Source organism: Ovis canadensis, chromosome 23, assembly GCF_042477335.2.
Source record: "Ovis canadensis isolate MfBH-ARS-UI-01 breed Bighorn chromosome 23, ARS-UI_OviCan_v2, whole genome shotgun sequence".
NCBI lineage: Eukaryota > Metazoa > Chordata > Mammalia > Artiodactyla > Bovidae > Ovis > Ovis canadensis.
This window is the reverse complement of record NC_091267.1, coordinates 69,677,577-69,694,786: the sequence shown is the minus strand read 5'-3', so window position 1 is coordinate 69,694,786 and position 17,210 is coordinate 69,677,577. Positions and strand designations below refer to the sequence as shown.

Genomic DNA, 17,210 nt, shown 5'->3' with positions numbered 1-17,210 from the left:
AAGTGACTAGCCCTGGACTCCAGATCTCTAAAAGGAAGGGCATCAGGGTCCATCAGCCCAGGGTAACCTTCCGCTCTTCAGCTAAAAGCAGTTCCTGAGTTTCAGACAAATATCTAACAGAGAGCGACTGTTTAGCTATCACAACTCCAAATTATGACCAAGCTCAGTCATAGCTTAGAAGCTGCCAAAATTGCTTAGGCCATTATTGCATATGTTTGAATGCTTGGCTGATTCAATTATAAGAAAATATTTGATGTGTGGTATATTTACCAGATGTATTGCTTAACATTTTACCTACTTTAGTGATTCAATAGATTTCTATGCTGGAAAGAGGGTTTAGGTTTCGAAAAGACTGCTTTCCGCTGTAACTTGCCACAACCATCATTTCCTCACACATTAATGACAATGGCAGAGGCAATTTCACCAGGAGCACGTCTATGGCAGGTGTGGGCTGTCCACCAGCTGGCTCCGTAACCTTTTGATCCCTTCGGACAGCAAATCTGCTCAACAGCCCTGTGTGGCCATTCCTCATTTGTTGTATGCTTTCTTCTCCTTTCACACGTTCAGAATCCCCACTCCTTTAGCTTGAAATCCTTTTATTAAAACAGAAAGCTCTCGGGAAAGCAAACTAGAACTAATTTTACACTCAGTCAATGCAAAAGTTCCAGAACAGATTACTATAGCAGGAGTTGTAAGTGTGAGATGTTTTAGTTACATGTAGAATGCATGTTTCTTTATTCTTTCACTAAAAATACAATTTTATAGTAAATGACAATATTAAAGTTTTAAGTCAGTCAGCATTCAGTTAATTTATAAAGTACTCCTAAATGCTGTTACTAAGTACCAAGGTCTTCTATTTACATAAATGGAAAGGTTTAAATTTGACACAAGAACAATCTAGCTTGTGTGTATTAAACAAGTATTAGAACCACTCTCTTCTTTCCAGGAAAGATAAAATAAAACAGCATCCACCACCACTGCTAATGGCATTTCTCTAGCCAAACGGTCATGAGCCTGTACTAACCTCTAATGTTTTTCTTAGACTTATATGCAGTCTGTAATTAAGGGTTAGAATTGCCTTTTATTCCGACCCTATCTGCATTCAGGTCTGGGCCCCATAACCCCTTCTATAACAGCTTCCCATTTCGTTATTCTTCTGTAATCCATCTCCCATTCCGTATTAGTCTTTTATAAATAAAGATTTCTTGAAAATGTTTCTCAATATTTCCTAATTTCTATATTGTTCTCCTTTTAAAAGGATCTCTAGCAATTTGCTATTTAGTTTCACCTTCAATCTACTTTACAGTACTATATTCATAGTTTGTCCTTAAATTTCAGGATCTTATATTCAATACGGTTTATGATGAGCTGAAGAGATAATTCTATTTTCTGGAATATTATAAGTTAATAGCTATAAATTACTGAACAAAGAGCACTGTGCCAGACTGCTTTCATCCCAATTTTTAAAATATTCTACAGGTTTTTAACCTATATATATTTAAATAAGAACTTTAAAGCTAATACATTATATAGAGTCCATTGCCTAAAGGCCCTGGGATTTTTACTTAATTTCTTTTTATTAAAACAGAAAAATTCCCAGTAAGCCAATAAAAATCAACACTCTCTCAGTAAAAAGTCTGTATCATTTATGTAAATAAAATAAAAGATTAAAGAATTTAACAAGAGTTGTTCATGTGTGATGTTCTGGTTATATGTGAGGTATATATTTGTACTTTTATAGATTATAAATGTATTTATTTAACAAAAATATAGAGCTTATAATGGCTTAGGTACAGTTCCCTGTGCTTATCCAAGATACACTCATTACATACTCAAATTATCCCATAAAGTCTTACTATATCATCTTCATTTAATCTGTGACAAAATTGAGGCAGAAAAGGGTCAAGTGTCCAAGCTCACACACTTAATCAACCAGTATAGTCACCACTGGCAAACATCTGGTAGAGTCACACCAGATATAACAATTACAATCCTTTTCAAATTCTGTTTTTATTGTCTGTCTTATACAATCATATACTATCTGTCCTGACATGTACAATGAGTATCTCATCAACAATAACTGGTATTGACATAAGGCCACTTAAAAGGAAAGCACCTGAAGCCCAGGACAAATTTTCACAGTAAAAAAGCTTTTTTCAAAGTTTCATTGAGACTTTGTCATTAAAAAAAAAAAAAAAAGAGTGAAACTGATCTATTTTATCTTACATACAATATAACAGGTTAAACATTTTAATTTTGAATTCTTCTTTAGGAGAATAAAGAATGGATTAAATGATGAGCTGAGGATGAAGGATACTTTTCCTAATAAGAAAAAAATTATCACAGCCCACTATAACTTTTCTTCAGTGCACTTCTGACCTAGCAGCATGATTGCAATATTGTTTTTTTAAAAATATTCATTTATTTATTTGGTTTGTCAGGTGTTAGCCACACAGTGAGGCTCGTGGCTTAGCTGCCCCACGACATGTGTAATCTTCTTGTACCAGGGATCGAACCAGCATTCCCTGCTTTGCAAGGTGGAGTCCTTACCACGGGGCCACCAGGGAAGTCTGACTGCAAAAATTTTACAAAAACTATTTCAGAATTTCAACAATTTTTCCCAAGACCTTTCCTAATCCATTAATATTATACTCTTTTGAGAATTTTCAGTCGAAATCCTTGCTAATTTTCTCTTTTCCCATAGAACACTGGTCTAAATCTACCAGATGATTCTTAAGCATTCACAACTTCAGCTTCTGCTTAGAAAGGATCTGCCTCGTATTTGCACTTGCATACTATCAGATCAATATCTAACAAGTTGGTATCCACAATTATTATAACAAAATGGGCAGAAATAGATGCTAGTGTTAAACAGGGTAGAATTTTCAATTAAGGATTAACTTTATAAGGGGTCATTCAACTTTATAAGGTGAATATTTCTGTATTTACATAATTTTTCGCTTTAAAAAAAAAAAAAACTCCAAACTTTAAGGATTCAGAAAATGAATGAGCAGGACTTGAGGATCCCTGTTTTCACCTGAAGGTCCATGATTCACTTTTGTTGAGGTAGTAGCAAGCAGAATTGTGAGTCTTGGTACTTCCCTACACATACATGAATAGCTCTGCAGCAAAGAATGAGCTCTTACGTGATATGACGTGGTCCATGTACTGAGGTAAGTAAGGAGCCCAGGTATCAATGGCCTCCTTCCGTCCCGCCTGCTCAATTCTTCTCAGTTCAGCTAGAAGCAGGGCTTGTGCAGCTTCTCTGACCTAAAACCACAGACCCAAGTGCAAAAAAAGGAAGCAGATCAGTGGGTGAGGTGTGTCAACATTAGCAAGTTCATAATGAAAGAAAGCTAGAAAACACACAAACCGCATTTATTTACATGGGAAACACTACACTGAAGTGTGTTGTAGTGCTAATAAAGTAGAATAAATTGGAATCAAGCAAATCAAAGATATTTCAATTAATTATCTCACTTAAATACGCTTTTAACACAGGATATATGTATACGTAAGGCTGAGTCCCTTTGCTGTACATGAAACTATCACAACATTGTTAACTGGCTATATCTCATCAAAAAATAAAAACTTAAAAAAAAAAATGCTACTGCTAAGTCACTTCAGTCGTGTCTGACTCTGTGCGACCTCATAGAGGGCAGCCCACCAAGCTCCCGTCCCTAGAATTCTCCAGTCAAGAACACTCGAGTGGGTTGCCATTTCCTTCTCTAATGCATGAAAGTGAAAAGTGAAAGTGAAGTCGCTCAGTCGTGTCTGACTCTTAGTGACCACATGGACTGCAGCCTGCCAGGCTTCTCCGTCCATGGGATTTTCCAGGCAAGAATACTGGAGTGGGGAAATACCTTAACATTAATAGAACAATGTTTGAACACTTAATTAGTTTTGTCTTAAAACTTCATTTTCCAAAGCTTGCACAAAAATATTCTTGTACTTTTAATTTGGCACTTTCAATTTTTTTAATTTTCATATAAACATTGTTTAAAAAAATCAGTTAGAAATATTAACTGTTGAAGAAATGTAACCTTGTCTAGTGGATTTCTTTCTATTATAATGCTAAATAGGTACTATTTACACAAACAAACATGTATGTTTCACACAACTGTCTATTGGATTTCTATTATAATGCTAAATAGGTATTGTTCACACAAACAAACATGTATGTTTCACACAATTCACATATACCTAAGACAGGCTTAAACAATATGCTTTTAACAAGCAAGGAAATAAATTCCTGTGAAATGGCATTAGCTCTATAAAAGAAAGCTATTTTTCAACGCTGTATTATCTCAATTTTTCTTTCAATGTGGCAAACACTTTTACTTCACAGTTTGACTTTAGTTTTGCTTTATTTTGGCCAAAGTGTCACAGGCATCGGTTCAGTGACACCAGGCAACTGCTAGGTTATGTACCAATCAACTCATTAACTATTCACAACTGAAAAGATAATTCAGTAGGGTCTGTTAAGAATTAAAATAAAAATTGGTTTTCATTATAACTAACTTCAGAAGTGAATTCAAACACGATTTAAATGCAAAACTGGAGATTTCAGCATGCTACAATTCTACTTGGAGGTGAGGGAACGGAGATCAGGAAAGAGACAAAAGTCCTGACTGGCATGAACTGCTATAGCTATGCTCAAATGCTATAAGCAGCAAAATCCCCAGAAAACATTTCCAAGTCTCTGGTGATATTATATTCTGAGCCATATCTAATATCATATAAGTCTATCAATACAAAATAACAGCTACCATTTACTGAGCTCCTACCCATGTGTCAAGCTCTGTCCTTAACTGTTCTACTTGCATTATCTCATTTGATCCTGACAGCAATCCCGTGAGGAACAGATTATTATCCCTACTTTACAAATGAGCTTCAAATAGGTTAAGTAAATCGCCCAGGGTCACAAAGTTAATAATTGGCAGAACTGATACTTAAACCCAGGTCTCTTCTAATTTCAGAGACCTTCCCCTTCTCTTATAACACAGGACCTTCCACTGGACTGTGGTTATTCACTTAGAATTTGATGGATGTGATTCTATTAATACCTGAAACTGTGATTTGTGGAGAGGTGGATTATATGTAGTGTCTGTGTGCATATATGTGTATGATCTATATAGAAATCAACACTTAAATTGTTCCACAAGTATATAAAAGTTTTATCAAATATTCACTGGATTAAAAAAAAGGAAACAAATAGACAAACTGAAACATTCCTTTTTAGAATCACTGGATCCATATTTTCTATCACATAACAAACAGGTGACAAGAAGCTAGTTAAACAACATTTTTGCTTCAAATTTATACTTGTCCAGTGCCTTTTAAATGTTTTCATTTTCTATCCATATCACCGCAACATTACCTCCAAGCATCGATCTTGCCATCTCCGAGCCAGCATCTCTAGAAGCGGGGGCCTGAACTTGTCCAATCCCAGTAGATCTGGCAGCATAACGCAATGCATGGCAGCCAACTGACTCCATCCTGTTAAAATGTAACCAATTACAAACACTTGCATATTTCCTAGTTCACATATTTTTCTATATGCAAGTATACCAAACCTAAACCAAAAAGGGTAGACCTGCTCAATTATGTTATGATTTCAATTTATTATTAGATATTTTGTGCAAAGACATAACAAATGCATCTCACCTTTAAATCTATGTCATCTCTAATTACAGCTCTAAGAACTCTCAAAGTTTAAAAAAAATTAATAAATAAATTTCCACGGTAAGTAAAGTAAATAGTGAAAGTGAAGTCGCTCAGTCGTGCCCGACTCTTAGCGAGGCCATGGACTGTAGCCCACCAGGCTCCTCCATCCATGGGATTTTCCAGGCAAGAGTACTGGAGTGGGGTGCCACTGCCTTCTCCAAAGTGTATACAAACTCTACAAGGAAAACACCTTTGTAAACAGCCTCTCTAAAATAAGACATTATGTTCAGGTTTAGAGCTGAGCTAGAGCTCTAGTTCTGAACCTACAGACAGTTAAAAGGGCATTCACACAGACAGCCACAGACAGGTTCATGTCACTTAAGGTCTGGCCATCTGGTGCTACCATCCTTTCAGTCAGCAGAGATGTCTTCCCTTCTCTGTCAGAAGGTCTTTAGTTAAGGTACTTATTGATCCCTTTTCTTACAAAATGAAACAGAAGTTTAGCCACAGTGGTAACTAAAGTAAGTAACACCAATTTTGAGAGGAAAAAATGAATTCCTATATCCTCCAAGATAAAAACTTAATCTAAAATTTGTAAAATTTTAAGTATCATCAACACTAACCTATGGGAATAAAAGTCATTTTTTCCAAAATTCTATTCTATAATATGGAAATTGACACAAGAAACAATGGAAACCACCACTGTATTTAAAAGTACTAGTATCCAGAGAGTCTCAAACAATCATTTCCACCCTATTTTAAAGGTGCCCATATTACAAGGAGAGTTACCTGTAAATATAGAATTTTAGCAAATCAGCGTTTGGAAATAATCTAAGCTATAGTATTCTTAAACTGCAACAACAAAAGCCATAAAATTCAAAATGATTATTGGGATTGTTAAAAAGGGGGTGAAAACTGCAAGAAAGAGACAGGATCGGGGGGAGGTGGGAAGGCACCTATGTAAACATGAATCCTTTCAGTAAGGAAATTCTCAACAACCGAGAATATATACTTATAATTAAAGGTAATAAACACATACATTTTAGATTACAATTTATTTTCAACAGAGGAATATATATACACACATATGCATACATAGGTATATATATAAAAAAATAACTACCTAAGCTTCTAAGTTTAATATCTCATGAAGGTATGAAGTATATTGATGAACCAAACTTTAATATGAAGATGATTCTCACCATGGTCCAAAGTCAGTAGCTTATTTTTGAATTAACAAGTCTCTACCTTTTATAACAGCTTAACAAATATGGCCCTAATTATTGTTGCTAAAATCCAGCCTTCACATACAACCTTAGTACAGGTCTATGATGGGGAAACAAAACAAACAACAACAACAAAAGAGTTCTACTTTTAAGTTTCCATGCTTTTTTCCCAAAGAAATGGTACTTAGAACACGGATTCTGTACCTTGTAGATACTGTATCTTTCCTTCCGTTTGAATAGACTAGTATTATTGCTTTTACTGAAGAGTCAGAATCATCCTGGGTTACATATGAGATTCTGTAAATTTATTCATTTTTATATCATACAAACTGATGAAGATTGAACCCAGAATGAAGAGAGAGGATATAACTCAGAGCTCACAAATTCCACCAAGCTTCCAATTAGAATACACGATCCTCCATGGCTCTTGGGGAATAAATGTTTGTGGATTACATTCACATTCTCAGAGCTCCAAAAATACTTTCTTTCCCCTCTAATCAGGGCACATGCTGTGTACAGAGAACAAAGTCTGTCTGGCACTGAGTAATAATACAAGGAAAGTAAAATAATTAGCTCTAACACCAGACAACACAGGGCAAACCCCATCATGGAGACCAATCCCCTTCTTCATGCCTAACTTCATATCAAAGATTAGCATCTTTGCACTTCTTTAACAGCACTCTAGATTACAGGAAACACAGCTTCTACCAGCCAGGAATCACATTACCTTTCTATAACAGACCCTTATTGGCATTAGCGAAACAAGTTAGAAAATGGAAACTTAGGATCTCATACATAACAAAGCAGATGAATGTATAAACTCGGTAAAAAAAGACATGTCATATTAGAATAAAGCACAGAATTGGAAGAAAGTTGTTAGAAAGTTGAGAGAGAATACCTTCATTTACTAAGAAACAGGAATGTAAAGCAGGAGTGGAAGCAGGGTCAGAGCCAGACTGATCAGCCTCAGACCGAGCGGAAACGACAGGTGCAGCCACTTGCAGAGGAAAACAGAAGAAATAAAGAGGAGAGAATTGAGATACAACGGTTTCTGGAAAAAAGCTCAGTATTAGTGAAGAATGAAAAACAAAGTGGGCAAAATATAATAAGTGTAGAACTGAAAAATGATGTTTTAAACAGAAAGGTATGATTATTAAAGATCATGGCAGTAAAATCATACATTTTATTGAATAGCAATCACAGCGTAATTCAAACCAAAAGCTATTTATAGTTGAATGATGTGTCACCTAATACAAAAAACAGTTCTAAAATACCTAAGGCTACAAGAGAAAATGACGACAGACATATTAAGAATCGTCAAAAATGTAATTCAATTTTTAAAATGTATCACATAATGAAAAATTTATTTTGGTTTACATATTGTCAATTATATTTTTTCTAATAATTTATTTTCTAAAGCTATGTCTAAACTATTTTTTAATCTCTCAAACCAACATTCACTGAGATCATATCAATTTTCTACACTTAATATGTAAAAACTCAATTTAAATGATACCAACTTGTAAACTATAGCAATTCTAAGTCAAATATGCCTAACTCTTATTGGAAGACTCCTAACATAGCTCCACTCTTCAGAGTTTAAAAAATATGATATGAATGCTTTTTAGTCTAAAATGTTATCATCTTTATAGAATAGATGAAACAACCCCTACCCACCCCAAAAAAGTTACGCTACCAGGAAAAGGTTCAGCTTAAATTATCACATGAAAAGCAAAAGGACCGTATGGCACACACATTCTACAACTGGAGGTCAATGTTAAGATTTAGAGGTCACCATTTGACACTTCCTTCCTATGGAGAAATTACCATATGTCATGCACAAGCATCTTCAAATTAATCCCTCTCCTTTCTTCTGTCATTGAACAGCAATAGGTTTGGGCTCCTGAACAGATTACACATTGTCTGCCGAATGATATGTTTGCTTTTCATGCAGTGAAGTTCTTTTGTAACTACAGGACAGCTGCATGAAAACAACTTTTCATAATTTCCACACGAATGCATCATAATGTCAATCAGGCACGTGTGAGGTAAACAGGAGAATCAAAGCATGTGAGCAGAAATAAAAGCAGAAAATCCAACTCTACAAGCCCCAGGAAGTCCCTGTTGCATACACGAAAGTTTTATCTGGGAAATTATTTCTATTATAATAGATCTGTTTTCTATTCCTTATGAAATTCCAAGTACCTTATCATTTATGCTTATGAAAGGACTAGAATTACTCTCAATTGTATATTTCATAGGGCTTCCCTGTGGCTCAGCTGGTCAAGAATCCACCTGCAATAAAATCTAAGAATTCTATTTTAATCTTGGAAGGAAATCCCCAATATTTCTATATATTCTATTGAATAGTTTTTCTTTTTTAAAAGCAATTACAAATTCAGTAATTATGGCCTACAAATTATTCACTTCCCCATGCAAAAAGCTGGTAAGTCTTTGGCAGCAAGGAGTAATTTCTAGGTGTTAGCTTTCATGCCACCAAAATTGTTGAGCAAGTTCCTCTGGTGGTTTCCAATAGATGAGGCTTTTCAATAATCACACTTTAAATAAAGGAGAAATAATTGTTATCCCTGAAAAGACTGTATTAACTTTATCTGACTTTATCATTAATTCTGAAAGGACACTGGAATGGGAAGGTGAGAAAATTCAATACAAATAAACCAAAGTTTAGGACTGAGTGATCATTCCCCTAGCTAGGTCAAATAAGAAGTGGGATTAAACTAGAACGTTTTCCCTAAATCACAAGTCTAAAGGAAACTAGAAATGCTACTGGCAAAACTGCTAGAATATATCTTAACAGAATAATGCTCAATGTATATAACTTTACTTTTAATAAGAGAAATAAACAAATGCTCTGAGTATGATAATTTTGGAGTCCTGTTTAAGTGATACTGCATATAGAGAAAGCCATTTACACTTTCCTTTAATAAATTCTGTGGACACTGAAAATTAAAAAGCAACTGTAATAGAAATCAAGGAATCAGAATTACTATGCTTTAAAAGTCTCTGCATCATCATCAAAAAATACTCTACTCAGACTACCTCATAACTGAAACTACAGAATCTAGAACTGTTTTCACAATTCACTGAGAATATTGAAATTAAACTCTATTAGGGCTTTTAAAACTGTTCACATATAGAAAAACCAGCAACAGAAATTAGAATAAATAAGTACCATTACCACAATAAAAAGCTCAAGATTTAACAACATATAATAAACTTGAATAAGTTATGTATGGCACTGAATATCAAAAATTTGTACCATAAAACATAAGCAAGCAATTAATTTCTTGGAAAAGCTGCCCTGTCAACTACCAGTTTGCTTCTCTTATTAAGGACCAGTAAAACACAAGGAGAAAAGTCACAGCACAGCTTCAAAACGGCAACAGAACTGACACGAGTTCTCTCTTTTTGCCTGGGAAAGCTAAGCCTTGTTGCAGCTAAGAGCCTCTTCACAAGCGCTTACTCTCACATGAAAAGACAGACGAAGGGAAGCCCGCGACAACACGCATGCGCAAACGCAGGCTGGGCCCGCCCTTTACACGGCGTGTACAGAAGTACTCACTATGCCAACAGCCATGGCTTCTGTTTCTCAACAGGTCCACTCGAGTCTTTGTTTGAAATCTGAATCTAAGCTCCCTCTTTCCCAACCGCCGTTGTGGTATTAAAAGTCTACGTAGGAGAGAAAGTGGACACGCTTTGGGCAGCGAGTGCTCTCTGTATGTTGCTCTAAATCTCATTACCCGCCAGCAGATGGGCATGAACAGCCCTCTCAGGATGATTTTCAGAAGGAGAATGAAAAGAAAACGGAGAAGGTGCAGAAAACCACATGCAATGCGAAAAAAGAAAGTTTCCAAAGATAAACACTAAAATTACAAAGAAAATTATTTAACAGTAAATCACTTTATCTAAAGCAGTGCTGCCTGAGAATCATGAAGCTTTGAGAAGAAGCGAAGAAAACATTCTGCTCTTGTTGCTTAGTCACTAAGTCGTGTCCAGATCTTTCGTGCCCCCATGGACTGTAGTCCACCAGGCTCCTCTGTCCATGGGATTTCCCAGGCAAGAATACTGGAGTGGGTTGCCATTTCCTCCTCCAGGGGATCCTCCCAACCCAGGGACTGAACCCATGTTTTACCACTGAGCCACCTGGGAAGCCAGAAGAAAACATGAAAAAATTAGAAATGAGAAAATAGAGTCAATTACCACGTACTTAATAGAAAGGCCTTCCATAGTGGGTATGCTATCTAATATAGAGATCTTAGAGCAACATCTGCCTTTTTATAAACTCTTATGTCTACACTTTTATCTTCGGCAGACAGGAGTTCCCGTCATCTTTTAAATCAACATGAAGCATTAGGATAAATCATTAATCAAACACCATAAGAAAAAAAAAAAGGATATCCTTAAAACACTGTACGAGAGCACAAATAGCTGAAGGCTCCAAGGGAACACAAAGCTCCAGGCAGTAGAAAGGATAAGGACCTAAAGCGGAATGAGTAACTAACCCAAGATGGTACTCAGACAGACACGCATCAAGGCAAAATACAGAAGTGCTGATAATGTCTGAAACATACAGTGACGCTGCTTAGCCTCTAGATCACCACTGGATTATATCAGAATGGGAGTAAGTTCAGACGGAGGGGTACTTTTACGTTGGCATACGACTTCAACCAGAGTCAAAAACAAAACAAGACAACCTTCTGTAAAAGGTCTCCTCCATTACTAACATCCAAAATAAATAAATGAGCAAGACAGAAAGAAACCAAGCAGAGAGAGTTCATTATAGTGAAAGATAAAATTATAACGTAAACACTAACTTGAATTAGATATATGAAGGCTATTAAAATCTTTTCATTGGATTAATGTAATCAGCGCTTATCCCATGCCAGGTACTGGGCTAAGCTTACAAAAAATTTAGAAAGATTAGACCAAGATGTTGCTCTCAAAGTAGTCAGAGTCTGGAGGAAAAGCAAATAAGCAGTCAACTAAAATCATATATGTAGATCTCCTCCACCATATATAAACTCCTCGAAGGTGGGGATCTTGTGTCAACCCTTATAGCCTCAGCTCCCAGTGCCTGACACATTGACTCTAAAAGCATAAGGAGTAGGTATCTACAGATTCATTCATTCAACAAATATTTACTGAACTCTTTTTATGTACCAGCCACTATGTGAGGTACTTATGATAGATAAATCATTGAACAAAAAAGAAAAAATGTCCCTGACCTCTGAGTTTCTAAAGCAGACCCAAATTAAGAGTTTCTGCAATTAAACTGTAGCTGCAGCACTTTTTTTAAAGGTACATACATTTAAACACCAAGTTTTAAGGGTTTCACAGGTCAGTTCGTTAGCCTAATATACAATATTTACTCCAAGGTTTTTGCTGCAGATGCTAGAAAAGGATGGTAACTATTGATTATAACTAAACAGCTACCTGTTCCAAGTTTAGAAAACCTAAAGTGAATGCACTTCTGAAAAACAAAATTGCAAACAATGTACCATAACTTTAAATCGTTTTGTTTGTTTTAGCTTTTTAATTTATTTGGCTGCATCAGGTCTTAGTTGCAGCATGCGGGCTTATCTGGAATCTTCCTGGACCAGGGATCAACCCCATGTCGATCCCTGAATTGTAAGTTAGATTCTTTTAACACTGAGCAACCAGGGAAGTCGGAGCATAACTTTAAACCTTTACGTTACCTAGACTTGCCTCTACCCCTACCCTTGAGTAGAGATGTAACTACTAACATAAAGAAAGGGTCACAATCGAGATAAGCACTAGAGACGAAGACCAAAGACGTTTGCCAAGAGATTATTGAGTTGATAAAGAGAAGTACAATGTGTCAGAACACAGAGAAGCCTAAAGCCATGGGCAGATTCCGGAAGGTGGGACCCTGAACAAAAATTCAGTTGTTTGACATCTCTGATCCCTTTCTCAAGTGAGATGTTTTATAAACTGCAAAATCAAGTATCTAATAAATACTACATCAAAAAGCACATGACTGTCAGTAAATGTTAATTATTGGAAAACACTGAATTAACAAGCAAACTGCTAGACAAAATAAACTTTTTGTGAAGAAATTATTTGCCCATGGCATACCCTGATACTGTTTATGAGAAATTAGGTCAGCAAAACTCTTTATATCATCTTTATTCTCAGACCCAAATTCCCTTTATTCCATATATATTATTTTGGAGCTGAACAAGTATTAAGCAACATAAAGTAACATTTTATAAAAAAGAAGCATATTCCTGTTTGCAATCCAACTTGAAAAAAGAGTGTGAGTCAGTGTGGCTACAGGAGGAGTCGGTGGGTAGTGGGGGGACATAAGGAAAGAGGAAACATGTTTGAAAGAAAACCAAAGTGAAAGGAGTCAGAGTAGAATGATGAGACTATATAAAACTCTGCTGCAGAGCAGTCAAAGAATCAAAGCCCTTTATCTCTACCACCACTTTGTAATATATATTGATTATTTATGTTCGTGGGTTATCTTCCAGAGGGACACAAACTATTCAAGATAAGATACATCAGACTAATCTCTCTATACACCAAATAGAGTTGTTTGGAAAAAAAAGTGCCTAACAAATATTTATTAAAGAAATATTACATTTCAATATTCAAATAGAAAGTGAGTTTTATAATGCCATCCTAAAGTATTTTATGATGCAAGTTTCAGTACAGATTGTTAACCTCCATTCACCTTATAAGACAACTCATCTGTGCTACTCCAAATGGAAATTTCTAAATCAATCATCTTAAGTAAATGCTGTAAAAAAGACAATTTTTAGTATCTTCTTCACAAAACTTTAGTTCTTCTCTCAAAACTCAAGACTTTTCTGAGAGGAGCAACATGAAAGCATTCCAACTTTAAAATCCTCATTCTATCCGGGTGGGTAAATTCAATACCACAATGTGGAGAAGTATATAAAATGCATCATTAATCAAAAGAAGTAACAATTCGAAAGGTTTATGCACCCAATAAAGAGAGCTTCAAAATATATCAAGCAAAACCTGATAGAAATGCAAGGAGGAATAAACAAATGCACAACTGCCTCAGACTTCAATACCTTATCTGAAGAACAGAGCCAAGTAGACAGAAAAATCAGCTAACGTATGCTCCACTTGAACACTCTCAAACAATGTGACCTGACATTTTTACGAAACACTCCACCCAGCAGAGCAGAACACACAGTACTCTGAAGTATATGCAGTATACTGACCAAGAAAGACCATAATTAGGGCCATGAAACAAGCCTTAATATTCAAAGAATTCAAACCATACAAAAGTAAGTTATCTGACCATAAATTAGCAGTCAAGAGCAGAAAGATCTTTGGAAAGTTCCCAAATGTTCATCAGTTCAGTTCAGTTCAGTTCAATCACTCAGTCGTGTCCAACTCTTTGCGACCCCATGAATTGCAGCACGCAGGGCCTCCCTGTCCATGACCAACTCCCGGAGTTCACTCAGACTCATGCCCATCGAGTCCATGATGCCATCCAGCCATCTCATCCTCTGTCGTCCCCTTCTCCTCCTGCCCCCAATCCCTCCCAGCATCAGGGTCTTTTCCAATGAGTCAACTCTTCGCATGAGGTGGCCAAAGTACTGGAGTTTCAGCTTCAGCATCATTCCTTCCAAAGAAATCCCAGGGCTGACCTCCTTCAGAATGGGTTGGTTGGATCTCCTTGCAGTCCAAAGGACTCTCAAGAGTCTTCTCCAACACCACAGTTCAAAAGCATCAATTCTTTGGCGCTCAGCTTTCTTCACAGTCCAACTCTCACATCCATTCATGACCACTGGAAAAACCAGAGCCTTGACTAGACGGACCTTAGTTGGCAAAGTAATGTCTCTGCTTTTCAATATGCTATCTAGGTTGGTCATAACTTTTCTTCCAAGGAGTAAGCATCTTTTAATTTCATGGCTGCAGTCACCATCTGCAGTGATTTCGGAGCCTCCCAAAATAAAGTCTGATACTGTTTCCACTGTTTCGCCATCTATTTCCCATGAAGTGATGGGACCAGATGCCATGATCTTCGTTTTCTGAATGTTCATAAATTTAACAATAAATTCAGTTCAGTTCAGTTCAGTCGCTCAGTCATGTCCGACTCTTTGCAACCCCATGAACTGCAGCACGCCAGGCTTCCCTGTCCATCACCAACTCCAGGAGTTCACTCAGACTCATGTCCATGGAGTCAGTGATGCCATCCAGCCATTTCATCCTCTGTCGTCCCCTTCTCCACCTGCCCCCAATTCCTCCCAGCATCAGAGTCTTTTCCAATGAGTCAACTCTTTGCATGAGGTGGCCAAAGTACTGGAGTTTCAGCTTTAGCATCATTCCTTCCAAAGAAATCCCAGGGCTGATCTCCTTCAGAATGGGCTCTTTGGATCTCCTTGCAGTCCAAGGGACTCTCAAGAGTCTTCTCCAACACCACAGTGAAAGTGAAAGAGGAGAGTGAAAAAGTTGGCTTAAAGCTCAACATTCAGAAAACGAAAATCATGGCATCCGGTCCCATCACTTCATGGGAAATAGATGGGGAAACAGTGGAAACAGTGTCAGACTTTATTTTGGGGGGCTCTAAAATCACTGCAGATGGTGACTGCAGCCATGAAATTAAAAGATGCTTACTCCTTGGAAGAAAAGTTATGACCAACCTAGACAGCACATTCAAAAGCAGAGATATTGCTTTGCCCACTATGGTCCGTCTAGTCAAGGCTCTGGTTTTTCCAGTAGTCATGTATGGATGTGAGAGTTGGACTTTGAGGAAGGCTGAGCGCCAAAGAATTGATGCGTTTGAACAATAAATTACTCATGGATAAAAGTGAAAAAAAAAAGAAAACTTAAAAGGACAACATATCAAAATATGTGCAACGCATCTAAAGTTGCGCTTGGGGGTAAATGAACAGTGCTGACCGCCTACACAGAAAAGAAGAAAAGCTCTGTGTCAACAACCTCAGACTCTACTTAAACTAAAAATTACAAGCAAATTTAAAGCAAAAGAAATGAAAGCATAGCAAGCAAAGCAAAAACAAATGAAATAAAAAAGAGAAAAACAATAAAAACTGAAGAACCAAAAGCTGACTAAGAACTATAAAACTGCTAAGTTACTAGACAGACTAACCAGGGAGAAAAGGAGAAAAAAACACAAATTATGAATAATAGAGGATGCCATTTCAAATCCTACAGATATGACATTGAAAGGAAAATAAGAGAATGTTAAATCACTTTTGGCCAATAAATTTGACACCAACTTCCTATGTTAGAACCAGACAAAGAACAATATGTGGTTCAAAACTAGGAAAGGAGTATGTCAAGGTTATATATTGTCACCCTGCTTATTTAACTTATATGCAGAGTACATTATGCAAGATGCCAGGCTGCATGACTCACAAGCTGGAATCAAGATTGACAGGAAAAATATCAACAATCTCAGATATGCAGATAATACCACTCTGCTGACAGAAAGTGAAGAGGAACTAAAGAGCCTCTTGATGAAGGTTGAAAGAGAAGAGTGAAAAAGCTGGCTTAAAACTCAACATTCAAAAAACTAAGATCATGGCATCTGGTCCCATCACTTGATGGCAAATAGATGAGGAAAAGTGGAAACAGTGGAAGACTATTTCTTGGGCTCCAAAATCACCGTGGACAGTGACTGCAGCCATGAAATTAAAAGACACTTGCTCCTTGGAAGAAAAGCTATGACAAACCTAGACAGCTACTAAAAAGCAGAGACCTCACTTTGCTGCCAAGTCCATCTAGTCAAGGCTATGGTGTTTCCAGTGGCCTTGTATGGACGTGAGCGTTGGACCGTAAAGAAGGCTGAGCGCTCAAGAATTGATGCTTTCAAATTGTGGTGCTGGAGAACTCTTGAGAGTCCCCTGGAGAGCAAGGAGATGAAACCAGTCCATCCTAAAGCAAATCAAGTTTGAATATTCATTGGAAGGAGTGCTGCTGAAACTGAAGCTCCAATACTTTGACCAACTGATGTGAAGAGCCAACTTACTGGAAAAACCCTGATGCTGGGAAAGATTGAGGGCAGGAGGAAAAGGAAGCGACAGAGGTTGAGATGGTTGGATGGCATCACCAAATTAATGGACATGAATTTGAGTAAACTCCAGGAGATGATGAAGGACAGGGAAGCCTGGCGTGCTCTAGTTCACGGGGTCGCAAAGAGTCGGACATGACTTAGTGATTGAACAACAACAATCATCAAAGTTCACCTAAGATGAATTAAAAAAAAAAAATCCTAAATAGCTCTAAGCATTTAAATTTGTAGTTAAGAATCTATTCCTAAAGAAAACTCTA

The 17,210-nt window shown here is 36.9% G+C and overlaps 1 protein-coding gene across 6 annotated transcripts in view; it reads right to left on the bottom strand.

Annotated features, from left to right (window-relative positions):
* WDR7 (WD repeat domain 7) overlaps positions 1–17,210 on the bottom strand; it is a 354,635-nt gene that overhangs the window by 230,263 nt on the left and 107,162 nt on the right. For 3 of the 6 annotated variants that reach the window (XM_069568596.1, XM_069568598.1, XM_069568599.1), the window contains exons 17-19: positions 7,792–7,890; positions 5,381–5,499; positions 3,147–3,270 (exon numbers count right to left, since the gene is read on the bottom strand). In XM_069568596.1, the coding sequence (XP_069424697.1) occupies positions 3,147–3,270; positions 5,381–5,499; positions 7,792–7,890 (342 nt within the window). The remainder of the gene's footprint in view (positions 1–3,146; positions 3,271–5,380; positions 5,500–7,791; positions 7,891–17,210) is intronic. The other 3 variants (XM_069568597.1, XM_069568600.1, XM_069568601.1) reach the window with 1 other exon arrangement.